General features: G+C 35.9%; 2 protein-coding genes across 4 annotated transcripts; both read right to left on the reverse strand.

Annotated features, from left to right (window-relative positions):
* Positions 1-5,808: 5,808 nt before the first annotated feature.
* tbx5b (T-box transcription factor 5b) lies at positions 5,809-14,649 on the reverse strand. 2 transcript variants are annotated; one of them, XM_052556135.1, is made up of 10 exons: positions 14,438-14,649; positions 13,870-14,042; positions 13,173-13,267; positions 12,582-12,701; positions 11,977-12,124; positions 11,065-11,217; positions 10,880-10,971; positions 9,680-9,816; positions 7,567-7,738; positions 5,809-6,167 (listed from the first exon to the last, which is right to left on the reverse strand). In XM_052556135.1, exons 2-10 carry the CDS (start codon positions 14,011-14,013, stop codon positions 6,149-6,151), a joined length of 1,080 nt encoding a protein of 359 aa, XP_052412095.1. In that variant the 5' UTR covers positions 14,014-14,042; positions 14,438-14,649; the 3' UTR covers positions 5,809-6,148. The 2 variants fall into 2 exon arrangements, with proteins under 2 accessions (XP_052412095.1, XP_052412094.1); XM_052556134.1 differs by lacking the exon at positions 5,809-6,167 and having other exon boundaries at positions 6,945-7,738.
* Positions 14,650-15,992: 1,343 nt separating this feature from the next.
* On the reverse strand, positions 15,993-21,859 carry LOC127957547 (ribose-phosphate pyrophosphokinase 1). 2 transcript variants are annotated; one of them, XM_052556137.1, is made up of 7 exons: positions 21,540-21,859; positions 20,647-20,830; positions 20,291-20,389; positions 19,970-20,094; positions 18,293-18,466; positions 17,987-18,146; positions 15,993-17,249 (listed from the first exon to the last, which is right to left on the reverse strand). In XM_052556137.1, the coding sequence occupies exons 1-7, from the start codon at positions 21,659-21,661 to the stop codon at positions 17,157-17,159; spliced, it is 957 nt and encodes a 318-aa protein (XP_052412097.1). In that variant the 5' UTR covers positions 21,662-21,859; the 3' UTR covers positions 15,993-17,156. The 2 variants fall into 2 exon arrangements, with proteins under 2 accessions (XP_052412097.1, XP_052412096.1); XM_052556136.1 differs by having other exon boundaries at positions 20,641-20,830.
* Positions 21,860-22,280: the final 421 nt, after the last annotated feature.

Here is a 22,280-nt window from a genome sequence, read left to right on the forward strand (position 1 = left end):
ACAATTCATTTGGCACCCATTTATTTAATGCCCTTAGGGCACCTACTTCAAGTCATGCAGGTGCAGCATGAATGTGTAAAGACTGTAATGTACGTAATTGTTTTTGTCCAGTTTGACCATAATGTTATAAAAAAAATGTTCCAATGCCCTGGACCCGCTTGTGCACTCCTCACGCGCCTCCACAAGCATCATTGCACTTACATTCAAATCCGCCGAATCCTTCTGCGCGGCCTTTTTTCTGAAATTTCTAAATCTCTGAATGCATTACATTTTTAACTATCTCTATGGTCCCAAACAATGCTTATACAACAGTTTTTTGCACTTCATCGACTTCATGAATCTCTGAAAACAAATCTCAATGGCCATTACGACGGCACATTAATGGTTCTAGAAAACACTGGTCGAACTGAAGTGTAATAAATGATATCCTATATTTACTTTCGAAAATCGAATGAAAGTAAGTTTCCAAATTCAATTCCATCTTTTCTAACCCCACAAACTGAAACGCGCTGCGCACTGTCGACAAACTTTCTGCGCTTGTGTCGTTTCCACAGCAACAAAAAAGGAGAGCTTTTTCCTTCCTTGCCCTCCATTTGCAAATTAAGTTCAAATTAATTTCTTAGACTTAGATCATAAAGGCTGCTGTTTTTCGATGAGACCACGTTCTAATTCAGGTCGAGATTATGGCCATTGCCAAAAATGACCTTTCAGTTTATTGTGGTAGCAAAAAAGTTGTTGACTGATTATTATTATTATTATTATTAGCCTACTACTACTACTACTACTATTATTATTATTATTATTATTATTATTATTATTATTATTATTATTATAGCATTATTATAGCATTATTATAGCATTATTAATACCGGAAACAAGTGTAACACTAATAACTGTGCTAACTTTATTATTATTATTATTATTATTATTATTATTATTATTATTATTATTATTATTATTATTATTATTATGCATCTATTAGAACCATTGGTGTATGAATCTGTAGCACACAAATCATCTTCAGTTCTTACGCACTGAAGCGCAATCAAATGCACGCTATAAACATTTATGAAGCATTTCTGTAGAGAAGCCTGTTAAACGTCTTCTTCGCTTCAGATCGTGCCAAAATGCACTTTGTTGTCTACATCATTTGAATTTAATATGTATTTTTTGCTATTTAATGAATAATGCCAATGGAATAACAACGTGAGAACATGAAAAAAGAATGTCTGTGCAGCTTAATGGACTTGATAAGATAAATTCAAATACGTTAAGTGTTTTTATGTGTTTTTTTTTTTCATTCATTTTTTGTTTTCGTGCATAAGTCCATCCCTTCATTTATCTTTCATAAACATCTTTCTGTCTCCTGACACCTTCTCACCTAATGCATTAGGGCCATAAAGGCTTGTCTTAGACTAAAATTTTGATTTTTATTATTTTTAACACCCATGTAAATGTCCAAATCTGAAAAGAGAAGAATATTGCTATTTCCCCCACTCACAATAAACAATTGTTCAATTTGGTTATTATTTTTGGATTCTCATTCTGTACAAAAATATGTATCTTTTTTTAGTCTTAATAGTATGCTATAACAATGATCTTGCTTAAAATATTTGTGACTTTTAATTTAGGCTTTAAATTGTAATTAAAAATCCATGTGCAAAATAATCTAAAAAATAATGGGTCTACTGAACAGTCCTCCAGGGGTGATATTGATCTTTTACTGATAGAGACCTGAGAAAATCTGGACAGAAACCAGGGATCCCATATTTAGTCTTGACCTTTTCCCTGACCTCAAATCTCAGAAAGAAAAGAAGAAAAAAAAAGAGAACCCCATATTTCAGCATGCTGTTCAGTGGCATCAGGTCTGTGTGTCTCTCTATTGTGTTCACACATGACTGAACACTGAACAAGTGCAGGCGAAATTCATTATTCAAGAGCATAACAGAGGTGAGAGAATAAGCAGGAGAGTCACTCAGGATGATGTTCAGGATGATGTTTATCCTTGCTTAATGTTCTTGATAAGTGATAAGACACCGCAGCTGTCCCGCTGGGCCAGGGAGCATTTGTTTGTTTGTTTGATAGTTGTAATGCACCGTTTAGTGTTGCAAAAAGAGGGCTTGCTTATGAGGAGTAAACAATACTGAACGCTGGGGAGAGAGAGAGGGATAAGAGAAAGGGGGAGACTAATGGTGAAACAGTTAAGTGATGCAGGGCTTGAATAAAAGAGATCCTTCAGCCAAAACTTTTAATTCTGTCAGAATTTTAACCTTCATGGCTTTCCAAACTTGGATGATTTTATTACTTTATTACTTTATGTTTTTGAAAAAAAATTTACAAGTAAAGTAACTTATGCTCACCAATAGCATTTATTTGGTGAAAAATACAGTAAAAACTCTAATATTCTGAAATATTAAAATAAATGTTAAAATAAAATTTTAAAATAGAAGTTTTCTATTTTAATTTTTTTTCTTTTTTTTCTTTAGGTTATTTCTGTGAAAGCTGAGTTTTCAGCATCATTACATTTCCTATCTTCAGTGTCTCATGATCCTTCAGAAATCATTCTAATATGCCGATTTGCTTCTCAAGAAACATTGCATATTATTAGCATTGTGAAAAAATTTTTACTTGCTTAAATTATTATTATTATTATTATTATTATTATTATTATTATTATTATTATTATTATTATTATTATTATATTTATTTATTATATATATTACCATTAAAATGTTTGGGGTAAGCAAAAAAAAAAAGCGTCTTTTATTCAACAAGGAAAATTAAAATGGATCACAATTCTTTTTTTTCTTTTTTTTAGCTTTCTGTTCATAAAAGGAAAAACATAAAAAACTGAAAAAGAAATAATACTAAGAACCATTATTAATAATTACATTGATGCATTTAGCAGACACTTTATCCAAAGCAACTTACAATGCATTTAGGATATACATTTTTTTTTTTTTACTAATATGTGTGTTCCCTGGGAATTGAACCCACAACATCTTCGTTGCAAATGCAATGCTCTACCCCTGAGCCAGGAACTGAGTTAAATTATGTTTAAAATATATAAACACAGAAAAGTCATCTTAAATTATAACAGTATTTCACATTATTATTAGTTTTTTATTTTTTTTACTGTATTTTTCAAATAAATGCAGCTTTGGTGATACTTTTTTCTAAAACAAGTGTACAACAATTTTAAGCTTTTGCCCCATGATGTATAAAATATGAATTTAAATGATCTACAATTAACATGCAGAAGGTTTCAACATCTGTTTAATATAAGAACATAATATCATTACAGAGGACAAAACTAATGTTTTCAAATGTTAAGATTATGAAAAACAATATTCTCTTTGAGGTCACGTATGAGGCCAAACGTCTCATTTTGCTGGAACTATATTCAAGCAGACATTCAAGATGTAGGAAGGCATTTTAAAAAAGGTTCAGATTAGTGAAACAAGTGTTTGTGAAAGGTCAAGCTCTGGACATTAGGTTGTACACACATACATGCACTGCATGGCCGGCGGTGCCACTCGTGGTTAGTGATATCATTATGGCAGTTTTGCGTGGAGGGATTAGGGCTCTCTCGCTAATGGAGAGTGACAGTGGCTCCTTGTTGCCGAAGCATGCTGCCCCGGAACATTTGGAGGTGGGGTGAGCTGGGTGGGGGGCATCGGGGGGTGGCCCGTTCACCTCCACAGCACCAGTGTTGCCGTTCGATCAGGTTTTTTAGTGAATTAAATACATTCATTAATATTAATCTTTAAATTATACATTATTAATAGTGCACAACAGAAATAATAGTATTTGACTGGGTAAAATGAGTGCATGCTGCTTTTTGATTCAGTTGCTGATTTATAAAAAAAACACACTAAAGATGTAATGTTTTTGAGGAGTCTGCTGAGGTCTTTTCTGTCTGTGTTTGCTGCAGGCTTTGACTTTGAGGATTATGAGGTCTCCATAGGGAACAGTCTTCTTAGGATGAACTGTTGGGGGAGGGGCTTCCATATGAGTGTTTTCTGGTCCACTAAGCAGCAGATACAAACAAGCACACACACACACACACACACACACACACGCACTGACCCACTCTCGATCTCTACGGCTCCTGGCATTTGGTGCTGATTATTGACAACTGCTGACTGTATGGTGACTATTTCTGACTCTCTTTCCATCAAATTTTGTTTAGGTTCATTGGCTTAAATGCTGGAAAATATATTTAATATTAAATATAGTATTATACTTAAATATATTAAAGTTCTAATATATTATCTTTAATCATTATGGGGATTTTGGGACTTATAATATAATAGATATATATAATAAAATAAATGCATATACATCTATAATAAAAAATTGGGGTAAAATGTCTCATTTATTGTACAAAGCTTGTTTTCTATTCAATTCAGTTACAGTTTCTGCTTAACTTCTGCTGTCTACTTAACTCCATTATGAGTCTAATGCCATTTATTTGGGCTGCTATGATTTGTTCTCCTATGCTCTCTACAGCATTTGTTTCAACAAAATGACAATAAAACAATATGAAATATTATTTTAAAATAGTTTAGAATAACTGTTTACTGTTTTATTGTATTTTAAAATATTATTTATTTTTGTGATGGCAAAGCTGAATTATCAACAGCTATTACTGCAGTCTTCAGAGTCAAATGATGATAATTAAAACGTTTAAAGAACAGCATTTGTGTGAATGAAACCATTTTTTTTTTGCAAAAAATCTATATTTAAACATTTGTTTTCATGTTTTCAACAAGGTTTGGAATGCATTACCTTATGAAAAACTGACACAAATAAGATTAAATGAACTCCAGCCTGTGCTGAGATCAAAATACGGTATTAAAAAGCTGATAAAGTTTCTTCAGGTCAAAGCTTGAAATGAGGAACAAAGAGAAACAATGATGAGTACATAGATCAGTTGTGAGCTGCACTCCTACTCTACATTAAGATTTTCGATCTCTTTCCACTACGCAATAAATTCGCTTAAGTGGGTATCTTTCGTTTTTCGCATTTTGCTTAAGTGGGCATCTTAACGATGAACGGGTTAATAGCATTACTGGCTAATGTCAGGGAGGTAAAAGGGCCCTTATTGGACCATGTGTGTGTACCAGAGTGTACTGGGGGCTGTGGCGTGTTTCCTGGAGTAGCTGGATGATGCCATTACGTTTGAGAAAATGAGCTCAGATCACTTAATTAGCAGTAAATAAGTGCTTAGCTGGGCCAGGAAATCCAGTCAGGGTCAGAAGCTTTTCAAAGACTTGATTTGGGTTCAGATTTCCATCTGACAGAGAACATCAATAGGAGCCATGCACCAAAAATTGTTCACTAAGATGAGGCAGGGGAATTTATTGATAGTTATGTAATAATTATAAATGTAATTTCAAAATGTCAATCATTTATGGAAATGATAGCATATGAACTGCTAAAAGGGACATAACAGAACAGCATGAATTTCCTCCATGCAGTAAGCATTGTTAAAGTGCATAAAAATGTCCTAAGCCTTTAGATGATAAACTGTTTTCCCCTAAAGAACTTTCCGGTCATTTTTGTGATGTCAAACTTCTGATAGCTCTCTCTCTCTGTCTCTCTCTCTCTCTCTCTCTCTCTCTGTTTCCCTGCAACAGCTCAAATTCTCACACAATGTGTGAAACTACAGCTCTAAGGCACACACAAACAAACACACACACATGCGTGTATGCATGCACATATACACATCCACTGCATAACTTCCATACAAAATATATGCATGAAGTACTACGTCATATCAACACAAAACACATTGCTGGGGATGAACATTTTATTTCAGCTTCATAAGAAGTTTCAGAAAACACCTTCACAAAACACAGAAACTTTACATTTGCCAGGGTAAAGCAAACTGCTCAATACATTTAAAAATGCTTTACAAATAAATATCAGTAATCACAAATTGTGAACTTAATTCATCATTATAAATAACTGAAACATGAATTTCACAACATTTAACGTTTTCTTTAAAATGACCATGTTTCACTCATGAAATTTCTTATTGCATGGTTTACCTATAAATAAATGTCCAGCTGATGCCTCCGCTCCTCTCTGTCTCTCTCTCTCTCTGTATGTCTTGCCTTGGGCCATGACAGGATTGGTAACATCACTGCTCCCTTAACGGACTGTGACACGTGCAGTTTTTCTCATCAGAATAGAGTAATAATAAACAAAATAAAGGACCCACATCTGAAGCTAGACAATGTGTAACAGGAAATTTAAGAGTTCTAAATCTGGCAGTTTTTTTGCATTTGGGTTTGTTAGTTGTTGCAGGCTACACCAGAATGTCCTAAGTGAAATAGTAAAAGAGAGGATTCTCCCTAAATTTTCACAGATTCTGACCACAGTGAAACAACCCACCTCCTTAACTGTATTCCCTTTTTTTTAATTCCTTGTGTAGTTGTATCTTGATGAAAAAATGGCAGTAATGGTAACCGAGATTCACGCATCTTTACCAGAAGATATGTGATACACGTACACAAAATCTCACACACACATCACTGAAGACTTAAGGGACATGCAAACGTTCATCACAGGGTTTAAGAGAAAATGTTGTCTATTTTAAATTATAATCTCTCATTTTTATCCCGAAATCTCATTAGTTTCCACTTGCTCCACAGTGATTGTATATATAAGACAATATTTGGCCGAGATACAACTGTTTGAAAATCTGGAATCTGAGAGTGCAAAAAAAAAAAAAGAAATATTGAGAAAACCACCTTTAAAGTTGTCCAAATGAAGTTCTTAGCAATGCATATGACTAATCAAAGAGTAAGTTTTGATATACTCGTGCTCCAGGGTCACACACACACACACATATATATACTAATTTTATATATATATATATATATATATATATATATATATATATATATATATATATTGAAGTAGATGACAAAAAGCATGAGCAAATCTAAAATGTTATTATAAAGGGTATATATAAAATTATAAAAATATGTAAGAAATTACATACAAATATTTTTACCAATATTTGAAATAAGAATTGCAGCTACTATACTGCAAATTATATTAATTTGAATTTGTTGAATTGTATAATTATTTGTTATTTTGATGCTCTAGCAGAACTGAAAACAACAAATAGAATCATTTTAATTTGCTAGAAAACACAACAACAAGGTAGAAACTGTGAAGCAATACAGATGCAAACTTGTGATCTCAGGATAAAATTATGAGTATGTTACCAGAATTATTCACAGACTCTATCATTCTTTTCCTTTCTCTCTTTCTCTCTTTCTCTCTCTCTCTCACACACACACACACACACCAGGCATACTTGCTCAGCTCCCCCCACACCAGCTGTTTGGTTGTTGGTTTTGGCTGAATGATCGATTGCAAGCATAAAGTGAGAAATCAGTCATCATGCAATGTGACTGGACACCCACCTCACAGGTGTATTGTGGATACAGTTCCTGAGAGAGGTCAGTGGGGGGAACAAAAGTCCCACCCATTTCTTTAGCTGAAGAAAAGCTTTGGTAAGTTGTGCTGTCTGTATAAGAAGCCCACCTGAGGTCCTCCATGCCCACTTGAGAGCTTCCATACATGCAAGGCTGGTGCTGTGGGGTGTCCATACTGCAGGGGGCGCTATGCACAGGGGTTGCCTCCGGAGAGAGCTGGTAGGTGAAGAGGTGGTAGGTGGGGTCATGAGAGGGAGGGGTTTCAGTGAGGGTGTGGTCACCTGCAGACAGAAACACAAACCTGATTCAATCATTCCAGCAGAGACATGGTAAATCAGCTCTGGAATGGGGATTTTTTTTCCACTGCATGGTAAGGCACGGTACGGTTCGGTACAGTTCACCTTTTTACGGTTTTCCACTTGGTACAGTATCTGGTACCTGGTAATTTTTTTTAGCATCACTTCGGTTGAGGTTCCAAGTAAACCGTACCGTTAACAAAATGTGAGATGTAAACTCTGCTGATCGCTGATTGGCCGGAGAGAATCGTCACTGAACTTGCAACACAAACACAAAAGAACCGCTAGACTTAAACCAGCACAAACAGCTTAGGAGCAAACACAACTGTTTTGAACAAGCCCACCTTTTTTAACAACCCAAAAATAGCTCTTTCGTTGTCTGTTGAGGAAGTACAGACATTGCTCTCATTGATAGCAGAAGAGCAGATCCAGTGAGAGCTTAATTGGGCGACGCAGAATGAATTTTTTTTTTCACAAGTCATGGCAGTAGAGGTGAAACAAAACTAATGACATGTGAATAATCCATCCCACTCTAACGCGGTACTAAACTGTAGTAGAAACGCAAACCGAGCCAAGTCGAGCCGTGCCGTACCGTACTGAGCCGAGTCGTACCATGCAGTGGAAAAGCGCCAATGGCTGGTTGCTTAGAAGACTGCATAGAGCAGGGATCCTCAAATCTGGTCCACGAGATCCATTTTCCTGCAGAGTTTAGCTCTAACCCTAATCAAACACACCTGAGCATGCTAATCAGTGTCTTCAGGTTTATTAGAAAATCACAGGTAGGTGAGCTTGATCAAGGTTGGAGCTAAACTCTGCAGCACATTCGCCCTCCAGGACAAGATTTGAGGAACCCTGGCATAGAGCTTTTGAATTAATAATAGCATGCATGCTGGATTCCAGAAGGTTTACAGAGTGCTCTCTGTTACAGTCAGAACAGGGTCTAGACAACAAAAATAATTGAGTTTTGGCTCCTATAATAAAACATTTTAGAGCCAAATTACAAGAACAAGAACATTTTTTTTTTTTTTTTTGAAAAAAAGGAAAAGGAACTGTTACTTTTGAGCCAGGAAATTATCTTTTAAGTTTATGGACAGTTTCACCCACAACACAATAGTATGCTATGCATTTTTCAAAATACATAAAGAACACATTTAAAAAGCCTTTCCTTCATACTAACACCCTATTTTACTGACTTCTCTGTCAAATTAGATAAATACTTGTAACAGAGATTTTGACTTGAATGTTATACATTTACTATCATGTCAGACTTTCAGAAGACAATTTACTGACTGGTTGTTCAAATTACAATGTGTAACTTTGGGTGACATGTTGCAACCATTATAAATCAAAATTCTAACAAATAACAGCCAAAAAACACCCAAAAAAACACAACTTGGTACTCTGTGAGGGAGTCCGTTGTGAACCCAGTTAATGGCTTTAAATAATTTTAATAACTAAGTAAGTCTGATTAAAACCTGTGTGAGTTTGAGGCTGATTTGTGATTATTTTTGATTGAATGAAAAAGAGCTCATTAGAGTCATTTGTTCATGAATCTAACATCTCAACATGGTCTACTTCTTGCATGCAGGAAAGAAACAAGTACATCATGTGCTATGAAGAGATCTGAAGAAATGCACACAAAGTTTTTTTGAATGACAAATAGATTTTAAATTATTGTTGCATTTTAGAAGTGAGAGAATGAGCTGTCAATTATAAACCTTAGTACTACGCACCCAATCTTTTGGTTTTTAACTTTATTGAACCTATTCAAAGATCATTGTCTAAAAAAAGTGGGATTAAGGATAAAATACAATTAAGAAACACTGAAATATATCAAATCAAATTCTAACTTATTATTAGTTTTAAGCAAATTAGAAAGTTTTAAAATGTTAAATTCCACAAAAAGTTTACACATTCACCATGTACCTGAAATGTCAGAGCAGGTGTAGCCAGGACTGGACTTTTGTGTCACAGTGTATTCTGACTGAGAGATACCGGAGTCAGGAGACGGTGGAGCTGCACGCTGCCTTGCAGTACTACGTGGTACAAGTGGATACTCCTTACTGTGAATAAAGGGTAAAATATGCATTGATTCCTATAGCATGATCCAGACTAAATTGAAGAAATCAGGAAAATTTAATTTAAAGAAAGATGCAAAAGATATATTGAGAATATTTCAGAAGCCCAGTGCATTAGGGAACTTTTAGGGGAAAAGTCACAAAACACTAGCAATAGAGTTCATATATCAGGGTGTTAAAAGAGAGAGAGCAGGCTCATGATTTGCATTGGCACGGTGGGGCGGCAAAGGGTAACAGATATCATTTGCACACTACTGATCGTTTCTAATGAAATTTCTAAGCTAAGAGACAATTGCAGTAGCTAAAAATCTTTTCTATACCCCCTTTCCAATCTGACTCATTCCTTCTTCTCTCTGTTTTTTCACTCTCTCGCTCAAAAACGCATTTACTTAGACACACACACATTAGCCCCTCAGTGACCTCTCTGTGTGACAGTGTGTTGTGGCGCTCTGCTCTTAATATTGTTACACTATAAATATCTCTCTCTTGTGTGTCACATTCAATACTGTCAACATGCAACACAAAGCTTTGACTTTTGTTCCTAAACCCTGCTAGTTATAAAAGGACAACATATTCTCCATGTATCTGAAACAACGTCAGTGTCTACGAGATGCAACACACAATGACATGCAGGCACATAGGACATGTATAAATGAAGACTGAAAATAAAACAATGCATTAGTGATTCATCATTACTCATATACAAACTCATGGTGCTGTTATGATCCACAAACATGAAATATTTTCATATGTGTGTTCCGTATATATTTTAAAGCTGTTTGTGGAGGTATGCATACATTTGATAAATGGTCGAAATGTCTAAACTTTAATGCTCCAACATATATTCTCGATACATTAGGCTTTATGCTCTTTGTTTTACAATATGTATTGATTTAAAAAAAAAAAACATTTAAATACAATTTTATTTTCTGTCTGTATGGGGGTGGGGGGGTGGTTATTTTTCACGATTCTCCTGTATCTGTATCCTGTTGTAGTTGTAAAAGTTCAAAAAACTGATTAAAATAAAATTAAAATATGCATGTTCCACCTTGGTGTACGGGACATGCGATGCAATTCGATATCATCATTTCCACGGAAACCTTTAGCAAATGGATTATTCTCAATCTTCAGCTGAGTGATCTAAAAAAAAAACAGAGGATTAAATATGAACTCTCTGCTGCTTTCTGCAAATGCATGCATTTATTCTATGATAACAGGGATCTTGCTGCTTACGGTGTGGTTCTGGTAGGACGTTACAGCGATGAAGGTTGTCTCAGGAAACGAGTGTGTGCAGAAACTTGTGTTGCTGGAGCCAAAGCTGTTCCTCTCATCTGCCTTCACAATGTGCAGGCGAGGCTGGTATTTATGCATGGAATTTAAAATGATCTGCAGCAAATAAAAGAAGAGATCTCCTGATCAACACATTGATTACATAGGGGTTTCTGCAGGTTTTATCAGGGTGAATTTAAGGTGTTTTAGGACCTTTTTTAAGAGAATTTGAAAAAACTAAATGTATTATATTAGCAACACTTCAAAATTTGGTTTGATTTAAAAAAAAAAAAGTATATAACCAATCTGCTCCTCTCAATATTATAAAGAAACAAATGTGATTCCTCAGTATTTTTGTCTTGTTATACAGTGCAATTGTTTAAAGATTTGTTTAAATCAAGATAAATTTACTTGAGAAGCAAAATTAAAGGAGATAAGAAGTATTCTTTCTGTGAAATGTATCATATTGATGCAATTTGTCATGAAAAAAAAGATCTGCTAATAAAAATAAAAAGTTGTCATGCTCCATTGACAGATATTTGTTGTTGTTTTAAACATAAACTCATTCTTCATTTTCCAGCTCAATAAATGTATCTTGATATAAGGATGTTTAGAAATTTGTTTTGGAAAAGAAGACGAAGGAAGTTATTCATTTAGCATTGCATGCAACATTGACTTAATGAATGTAAGACTTTCTGCTCTGATTTTAGACATTTTTGGGCCTTATTTTATGGAAGGGTGAATTAAGACCCTTTAAAGACCCACAGAAACCCTGTTCCATCTCCGGTTCAAACGAACTAAGCTGTAACCCAGTGGAGAGTTTAATTATGTTCATCAGTAAATAACCGATCAGATTTGACTGGCATCATCACTGACATGTCCGAAAGGATCCAGGTGGTTGTTGGTGAGTTTAAGCTTCTGGAAAGAGACGAGCTGTCTCATCCAGTGAGCTCCTGAAGCCGGTGAGTCTGGGTGCACATACAGTCGGCCTGGAATCGCCGGCTCAGCTTTACCACTGATGGACCTACAGAGCAGATAGGACACAAAACGAGTTGATAAGGACTTTCTATCTGCTCCCCAATTCTGAGATAAAAGTTCAGGTTACAAAATAAACTTCTGTCTCAGTTGAGTTTCTCTGCTCTGTTTGGATCCTCCACTCAGTGAACGATATTCTCTAACCAAGGCTTATAATTGCATTATTCTCGCATCATTTCACATCAACACACAACAGAGTTCATTTGTATTTATGCTATGCATATCTTTCTCTTAGCATTCCTCCATACATTGATTTACCAACACCTGTCTGTATGTTCAACAGCTCAATAACCTTTCATACAATCATTCAATCACCATTCAAAATCTCTTAAATAAAATGCCTAGTTAAGAGTCATTGTTGAAAAAGAATAAGAAATGTTTAACTTTATATTATGTATTTTATTAGTATAATAGTTTGAATAAGTTATAATTTATTACTTTCTTACCATTTGTTATCTGCAAACTTATACCGATGCTCGTCGGCTGAAATAATGTCCATCAGTAAGATATATTTTGCTTTGGGGTTTAAGCCCGTTACCTTCACCTTGTAGCTGGGAAACATTCGTCTGTAAAAGATCAGTGATCCATTAGAGAGCCAATAAGAACAGTCAAATAATAATGGTGATAATAATAATTTTAATACAATGAGAGTATTATCTTGTTTGTCAACATTTTCCTAAACCACGAAGTCATTGAATGTAATGACAAGAAGTATCACACATATTTAGAGAAATAAATTATTTATAATTTTCAGTTTTATTTAAAGTGTCCCACTCCGGTTATAAACGCTGGCAAAATGGGAATATATTTATTTAAAATAATAATAATAATAAATCCTGCCTCAACAGCATGTTTGAATATATTATTGCAAATTGTGCTCTGTTTCTCACTGTTGCCCTCCAGGGGCTTTTCCCTGGCTGGGGAAATTTGTGTTGAAAATAGATTGGTCCACGAACAGTAAATAAAAAATGAAATATATTTTCTATCTTTATGCATTGTGGAGTAGAAAAAAATTTAAATTAAAAAGAGTCCCTCACCGGCCAGCTTTGGTGATGATCATCTCTGTAGTGACATCATGAAATTTCGCCCACAGATCTCTCTCGTGCAAATAAACTTTGATTTCCTCCATACCCTGCGCGCCAGGAGCGGCAATAAAAAAAGCAAAAACAATTAGTATTTACTGCTGTAACAATAACTTTTTTTCCTGCCTAAATATGCTGACAAATACAAACAATATAATACAAATGTATTAAAATAAAGAATGGGTTTTAATGGTTTTTTAACCAGTGTTTTCAATTAGTCCATACGAATCATAATTGTAAAAATAGTCGAGACCGGTTGTTAATAATATCGAATTTGAAAGCAAATTATAAAATATTCGCGTGTTCATTTTGCAGACAGACATACAACAGGAAATAATCAAAATGCACTACGTAACAAATAAAGCACTCTTGTATTAATCCGTGTGATGCTACAAAATGTCTATTTGCTTGTTATATAAACATTATTAATTATTTCGCAAATATGCCATCTTCCTAGTGAATTTCCAATGTGCAATAGTCTTAATAATTCCACTTTAAATAAACAACTGGACCAATAGTATAATTATAATAATAATAATAATAATAATAATAATAATAATAATAATAATAATGCAATAATAATATTTTTTTTTAAACCTGCCAGCAGAATTTTGGCCTCGCATTCTGCTGCGCGTGCACAGTTATGGCTGACCTGTTGGGAGAGCTGAGTTTGCTGCGGCGGAGACCCGGTTTTGCATCGACCATGATGACCGGAATCTTTCTCCTTCTCGAATCCCATCGCGGGGGAATCGTCTCCGGAACATGACTGATGAGATCCGAACTCTAAATTCGCCATTTCACCCGTTTGAGTTTAACTACGGTGAACTAAAAGATGCGCAAGAAAAATGGTAGAAATATTTTCATCAGGTGATCTCCAGAATTAAATAAATATAAATAGCCTTAATAAACACTAATCATCCAAATGATAGAAAAAATCCACATTTACTGTTATCAAATTATTGTGTAGCAACTAGCTACAAAAGTAGTAGATAGGCTAAATATATTTTGCCTTGGTACAATGATTTCCTGGTTCGCGCTTTCAGCGATTTTAGGACGCTTTGGTTCTTAATGTAAAATGTGAAGCCTAAAATATGTAGGCTATATTCAGACTATCGGAAATTCTCGAATCGAGGCTGCTATAACTATCTCCATTTATTCCTACAGAATTAAATAACTTTATAATTTCCTCGCATGTAGGCTGGATTTTTGTCGTCTCTTACCTCATTGTATAATGAGCTTTCCGTTGCTGACTTAATTCCGAAAAAGACGCAATTTTAAATTCGCCCCCACTGATTTGTTTCTCCAAGAGGCCTATAATTTTTAAACTCCCTGAATACAAATAAAAATATCTACAAAAAATAGTTTAGGGCTTTTTAATCTCTCTCCTCAAACCCCTTCTCCGAGCTCTGTCCCTTCATCTGCCCTGTCTCACTTTTCTCCCTCCATCCATTCTCTGCACCCCCCCACCCCCCCCCCCCCCCATTATGTGACGCTTTCTATGTCGTCACACCTTGTTCATTCACACACTTAGGACACTCCATGTCCAAAAACTACACACGGCGACAAAATTCACCATAGACACCCACATTGTGCGAACACCTCTAGTCCTCCAATATAAACCTGCTTGTTCCTATGCGCTTTCCAATTGCACACACAAAATTTAAGAACCGTCCTAAATAGCGTAAGAAGAGAAATTCGCTATATTCACAATATCTGGCGCAAGAATTTACGCTTAGACTCCAAATTGTTCTGTAAATATTCAGCGCTTTTTCGTCATCACCTCTATGCGCGACCTCCTCTAAAAGTTGAGGAGGTCGAAAGGAGGTAACTGGGCGAGCGCTCTGTCCTCTCTCTCTCTCTCTTTCACTGCTCGAGTCCGTGTATATGTGTTTGCTGGTGACAGAAAACAGCATTCCCTCAGTAATAACTTTGGAAATATCCTTTGATCTATTTATTAAACGAGCCGCGTGCCCGATCACGCGTGTTCTCGTCAAACAAAAAGCTCGTCTCATATCAAAACAGGCTTTCATAAATAAGACAAGTGGATAACAACAGCATAGCTCGCGGTGCGGAGCCGTGGGAACATTGCCCGTTAAGATAAGACGGTAATCGTGTGACGAGATAAAGTCAGGACACCACGGAGAGCGCGAGCTTGACTCAGTCATGGCACGTCAGTATTCGGATTAGGCTCGGTTTAATGAGACTTGGACAAACGACTCGATAATTTATCAGTTTTCCTCACAATTACTGAAATATGAATAACTTTATAATTGTTGAAAGGTGAATTTATTTCTCTTCGGATTCTATGATCTGTCAGTCAGAATAGAGCAATCTGTAACGTTAAACCAAACCTCAAACTATTTGCAATAATTTCTCAAACATTACATATGTCTACCAATATTATTTATTTATATATATATATATATATATATATATATATAAACATTAAAAACATTTTTTTTTTCAATTTGTTTCTTTTTAAATAACGGAATGCGTTTTTATTTTACTAAAGGTTCTAACCTTTAAACCGTAAAACTAACAAATTGCGCCACCTAGTGCGAACATTTATTCCTACAGAATTATAACATTTGGTAAATGTTTAAAATTCTTGTGACATTGAAATATCTAATTAAATATTAGTTTTCAAAACCAATATGGCATGTTTTCGAATGTAAAAATAAAAGGCAATAATTTAAACATTAAAATGTTTACATTTATTAAAAAAAAAAAAAAAAGGAAATTTTGTAAAAATGTAATGACTAGACCACAAATGTGTGCAGTTTATACAATGAAATATTTTACTCATCATTCTGCATTCAGACAAGATACAATCAGTATTTTCTCCTTTGTTAAGGCAAACGGCATAGGCCTATCAAATCGAGCTCTGTCATCTCACTTGCTGCTCCAGTGTAAGCTGTAGGATAGTTAGGTGTATTATCTCTGATCTCGCTCAGGTAGCATGGAAAAGAAACATACTCCAAGACCAAACACACTGACTCAGACAAATAAGCAAGAAACAACAAAAAAATATAGTACATCAGGCTGATTGTTTGGGCCAGATCTACAGTAGCCACTTAATTAGGACTCAAGTGTATGCGTCAGTCAAATCTAAAGGGCACTTCACAGATCTGTTGAAGCAGTCAAAAATGCTGCCTAACTGTAAACATGAACATAAACGAAACATTTTATCACAACTTAATAAAAAAAAAGACCTAATTTTTCTACTCCGATCTTGGCTTTCACCATCAAAAGACCCTGAAGAGATGAAAATTAATAAAGTTATGAGGAACAAAAATGAACCTAAAACTGAAACCTGAGAAGAGAAACAAAAGATAAAAATCCAGCTGCCATAACAATGGCAATCTAAAGGGGCTTAACCCGTATTCTATTTCAATCTAGCCATATGTTAGTAATTCGATTTTTTAACAAAACTAATGTTACAAAAGTCATAAACATCTATCGTACCTTTAAGATTCACAACAAACTTGAACAACAAACTTAAAAGCAATAAAATTCAGTATTAGCTCTTTCATTATAAACAGGCGGTCATCTAATTGTTGGTTTTAGATTGATTGTAAAGCAGAATTCAAGTGAATCCTCAGTCTAACATGCAGGTAACATTTCTATACCCTAGACCTAGAGTGATGGTGAAATACAGTGAGCGGAGAGGGCATGGAAATCAAGATTCAAGGAGGTGATACATATCACAATACCTTTGGGATTGAAAGGTGAGTCAGCCCATGCAACAGAAAGAGAGAGGTGTGTAGCACAAAGGGCTTTCGTTCTTTTCATTCACTGTCCAGAATATTTCTTCAGTTAAATGATGCATTTATGGAACATGGCTTAACAGAGCCAGCAATGGTTCTCCATTATACGAGTTTGTACACAGTGATGGCGTGTGTTAAAACATGACATGAAGTGTATTTATGCATGTTTGTATTATAAGGGGACATGACTAAACAAGTATGAAACGGACTCCCCATTATGTGTTCGCCTAATGGCTTCAGCCAGGATCATAGAAATGTCGATCACCTGGAAAGGAAAAGAGAAATACATTAGTCAACATGTTCAGAGTAATAAGGAAAAAAGAAACCATTTGTACTTATTAATACCAGATTACTGCTCATAATGTCAGGGGTCAGTAAAATATATATGTTTGAAAGAATTGAAATGATTTTATTCAGCAAGGAGGTAATAAATTGCTGGCATTTTGAACTCTATATTAATTCAAAAATCCTGGAGAAAAAAAACAATACATCTGAATTTCCACTAAAATAGCTGATTTGAACCCTGATAATAAGAAGAGTTTCTTGCGCATCAAATCAGCATATAAAAATGACCTCTGAAGCATCATGTGACACTGAAGACCGAAGTAATGGCTGCTAAAAATGCAGCTTTTCATCCCAGTAATACATTCTACTTTAAATGTTTTGAAATGGAAAACTGTTCCTTTAAATTCTAATAGCGTTTTATTATATATTTGCTTTTACTGTATAATTTGGATAAGATGGTATGTATCCTGGATGAGCTTTTGAAAGGTAGTGTATATGTATCAAAAATGGATTGTTAAATTGTAAAACATCAATAGACTTGCATATAATCCCAGTTCACTTTGATTCAGACTCACAAGCTTGATATTCAGTTCTGATTTTGAAATGTATAATGTGCAATTGTTACATAAGCATGTGATTTTCTATATTACTTTCCCACTTAAAGTAGAAACAGACAGAAAAGAACATAACAGAAAACATAAAGGTAAATGTCTGTGCCTGAATCTTGTTGCAGTGCTTGATTTTATCCTCCTGTGGAATTGTGTTGGTGACCACAACTGCCTCGAAGTTGGCACTGTTGATCCGAGAAATGGCTGGACCGGAGAAGATACCATGAGTCAAGATGGCGTACACTTTAGTGGCTCCCGCAGACACCAATCTGAGAGAAGAGAGAGAGAGAGACACACAAGCAATTACACAAACAGGCAGGAACATGGAGGCACGAGGTCTGACAAATCAGCAGGATAATCATGAATGTGCATGTGTTTGAGCATGAAAGCACTCGTGTATCATGCGTGTCCTCACTTGTCAGCCGCATGACATATTGTCCCACACGTGTCTGCCATGTCATCGACTAAAATCGCCACTCTGTCCTTCACGTCCCCAACCAGCACCATACGATCCACCTCGTTGGCCTTCTTCCGCTCCTTATGGATTAAGGCAAAGTCCACATTCAGTCGGTCTGCGATGGAGGTCACTCTAATAAAACGAACACAAGATTCTTAAGCAACATTCTGTACAACAGCGGGAAATGACCACGGATGCATTCATGGATGCACATGCGTAAAAGTTACAGTAAAAACACAAGTACAAGCACCAGTGTGCATAAGCTCACTCACTCACTTGAGTGTCTTAAATGGTTACAAAAGGGGGCGCTGTAGTCAGTTCATCTCTCAAAAGACAAATCACATGATGTAATCAGCATGATTAAGTTAGCTAAGCTTTAAAAGGCTTAAAAACAGATTTATAAAAATGCCCACCACTATAATATACTGCTAAAGGTTTAGGCCAAGCCATCCACTGTTAGCAGAGTCACACACACTCACACATAAACACACGAAAAAACCTGACATTTCCTTACCCTCCACACCTAAAAGAGTAAAACACACTCATGTCCATCGTCTTCAAGAGCCTGAGCAACATTATAGACTACAATTCTCCAGGTTTAACAACCTGAAAGAGTTACGATGCTATAACAATCAAATGATATGTAGTCCAAAACTCAAAAATAGGATAAAATACATTCTTTTAAAAGACTTTTTAAAACATAAACTTAATGTGAAAATGATACACAAAGAGAAATCTGGAATGAAATGAAGGAATGGGTCTCATTCACTAATAGTTGTGTGAATTGTTCACATTTATATAAACTGTAAAAAAAAATTCCACCTTATTCACAACACGTGCGTGCCGACTCCCAATTACTTCTTAACCTCGTTGTAATGTCAATGAATTTGGAGTACTCTAAATTGGCCACCGCATGCCTGAGGTTAGCCATCTGTATAAAGCCTTCTACAAACTGAACGATTTTAGCATTCCTATAACATCATTACCAATCACACTGTGCCACATGGATCTAATAAACTCGGGCGGGGAAGACATGTATGCAGGCTGTATGATAATATAATGACACTTAGTGACCCGTGGTAAACAAAAAGAGCATGACGAAGCACAGTTTGGCAGCTGTACTTCTTATGTTTGCTGAAAAAAAAGAGGAATCTTGTGAAAAAGGAAGTTAAGAAAGTTTGAGGTAAGCAGTTTTAAGATTTAGCGCCATGTTACGTTTTTTTTTTATTGGCTGGTCAGTAAACGTGGATCGTAGCAGCAAACACACTGTGTCTTTAAACCTCTTTCACTGTCCAACACAGAAGCACCAAATATGGAAAAGTTAGACCACTTTTTTTTTTTTTTACTGGTTATACAAGGTTTTATATATAATTATTTAAAGATTCGATATCCATGTATACATTTTCATCTTAATATGCTTAGAAGGCCACAAAGAGTATAGAATTTTTGTGTTATTCTGGCATCAAGTGTTCCCACATTTTTTTCTGAAATTTAAATTTAAGAAAAAAAAAACTGATAAACTATGATTTGATCATAAAAACGTTTGTACCCAGGTATCACACACATCTGTGTGTACGTATGGTTAGTGAACGAGACCCAATATTTTTGAGAGACAGAAAAGGAAAGAAAACACACCTCTTGGCTCCGCCAGCATCAGGAGAAACAATAGTGCAGTTCTTCCATTCATTGATGTTTTCTTTTATCCATTTGAGGACTGCCGGCTCAGCATACAAGTTATCAACTGGGATGTCAAAGAACCCCTTACAACACACAGACACAAAACACATGTACTCAAATACAAACCATTACAAAAAATCTATCAAATTCTGAAGAAATTTAAGGCGCACCCAGTTCTACTCAGGCCTGACTGTAGGGGTTATGTCTGTGATCTCTGTTCATGAAAGATAAGGGTTTGTTTTGAGCTTTTTTGAAGGAAAAACGCTGCACTATTTTTACCTGAATTTGAGATGCATGAAGGTCCATGGTGATGATGTGGTCTGCTCCGGCTACAGACAGCATGTTGGCGACCAGCTTGGCTGAGATTGGAGCCCGACTCTACAGACAAAATTCTCACTTATAAATAAGTACCATTACAACCACAAACCAGATACACATTAACAGGAAGATAGAGAAGAACTAAGCAAGCATAATTAACCATGCCTTATACATTGCCAAAGGGCCAGAAACACAAGACGACACCACAGAAGAAAGACTTACAGAAAGTAGCCCACATGGATCCACCAACAGTAATGCGGTTAATGTATTATTAACTGTGTAAGTGTTAATAAGCAAGCTGTTCCCCTCACCCCCACCTTGTCCTTCTTGTCCTGCCGAGCGTAGGGGAAACAAGGAATAACCGCCGTGACTCTGGAGGCCGATGCAATCTTACATGCATTGATCATGATCAGCAGCTCCATAAGATTGTCGTTTATTTCGCCACAGCCACTCTGGACAATATAGACATCTTCTCCACGCACACTCTCTCCAATCTCTACACTGCAAAACACACACACAAACAAACAAGGTTGAGTCTCAGTCACTAAAGATAGTGCATTATAAATCTATACTTGTCTGCCTGATTAGAGGGATGTATCTGATTTTGAATATAGACACTACTGGGGTTCAGACTGTTATCCATTAAAAAGCAAACTGAAACTATTGCGTCAATGCATTTATCGCATGTGAGCTGCAGATAAAGAGTGTGACACACATATTATCTTTTTGGGTCACAAGGCTTCCACTCATCTCGAGTTAAATGTCAATTATATAAACAGACACCAGGGCCAACATTCTATTTTAATCTCACGATATGAGGCTGGTCGTGTACCTGCATATTACTTATTTTTAGCTATAGAAGTTAAATTAATTATATTAAAAATATCTGTAAATAATGAAAAAACGCAGTAGCATTTAACGAGGGTTTATTTAATAGCGTTATAACTCCTCACGTGGGAAAGGAGGCCAGGCAGGACGTTTAAAATTAGCATTAGCGGCCTCGGAGTCACATGCTTAATACAGGTGCATGCTGGGAAATTGAGTACGATGTCTGTACAAGGCGCATTGCGCCAGATGACACATTCTAATTCATAAAACTACAAACTAAAAAAAAATTGTTGTTGCCATGTGTTTACCATTCCGTTTACCCTAACCAAAACATTACGGGAAATCAAGGTTTCAGCTGGAAATCTAACTGTAAATAACTCACCAGGTTTCCTGATTGCTGAATTTTTTGGTGACCACTTTCCCCAGTTCGAGTCCCAGTCGGTCCGCGATCTTCTGCGACAGATCCGGATGAGAACTGCCTGAAAAGATCTTAATGTTTGGCATTCTTGGCTGATCCGTGGTGCCTATAGTGTCAGGATGGTGTACAGTGTTTTTAAAAAAACACTGTGAGCTAAAATGACCTCTTCTAATTCAAGGTTTAATCTCAATAAAGTAAGTGAAGATGGCCTGGTGCAGGTTGTTTCTTCTGAATCGAATCCGTCCGCGCAGGCAGCAAAGCCACTAGTATGTGCCATCATAGCCCCGCCCACTTCAGTTAAACACGCCCATTAAATGTGGCGCTCGTCAGTTTCGGCGCTATGATTTGACATATTTCTGGGGGGGGGGTATATGCACGCAGCAACACATTTTATGATGTTCCAGTTTACAGTTTCAACAAAGCGTTCCAGCGTTTCGCTTGCGTTCGTGCAAACTCGGTTCAAAAATGACATTGCTTAGGCTTTTTTTTTTTTTTTTTACCTTTTTAGACACCGGGATATAGCTTTATATATTAACAAACATTTGCAAAAACCCTGTGCTTCATACATTTTTTCCTCCAATGCAGCTGGTCTATCTAGTTTTTAAGTGTAAAAACTGGTTCCTGTAGCAAGTAATGCACTATGGTTAAAGAGGTTTCGTCTGTGTTCCTAGGACTGCTTTTTGTTGGCAAAAACCGCCATCTAAA

The sequence above is a fragment of the Carassius gibelio genome, chromosome B5 (genome assembly GCF_023724105.1).
Source record: "Carassius gibelio isolate Cgi1373 ecotype wild population from Czech Republic chromosome B5, carGib1.2-hapl.c, whole genome shotgun sequence".
NCBI classification, from domain to species: Eukaryota; Metazoa; Chordata; class Actinopteri; order Cypriniformes; family Cyprinidae; genus Carassius; species Carassius gibelio.

Coding starts and splice junctions, on each gene's coding strand:
- tbx5b (XM_052556134.1), bottom strand. CDS start 14,013: ATGGCGAATTTAGAGTTCGGATCTCATCAGTCATGTTCCGGAGACGAT. Junction 9,817..10,879: donor CGCATGTCCCGTACACCAAG/GTGGAACATGCA, acceptor CTTTATTCACAG/TAAGGAGTATCCACTTGTAC. Junction 7,739..9,679: donor CACCTGCTCTGACATTTCAG/GTACATGGTGAA, acceptor TTCTGTCTGCAG/GTGACCACACCCTCACTGAA.
- LOC127957547 (XM_052556136.1), bottom strand. CDS start 21,661: ATGCCAAACATTAAGATCTTTTCAGGCAGTTCTCATCCGGATCTGTCG. Junction 20,390..20,640: donor ACAAGAAGGACAAGGTGGGG/GTGAGGGGAACA, acceptor TTTTGTCTGTAG/AGTCGGGCTCCAATCTCAGC. Junction 18,467..19,969: donor GATGCTGGCGGAGCCAAGAG/GTGTGTTTTCTT, acceptor TCGTTTTATTAG/AGTGACCTCCATCGCAGACC.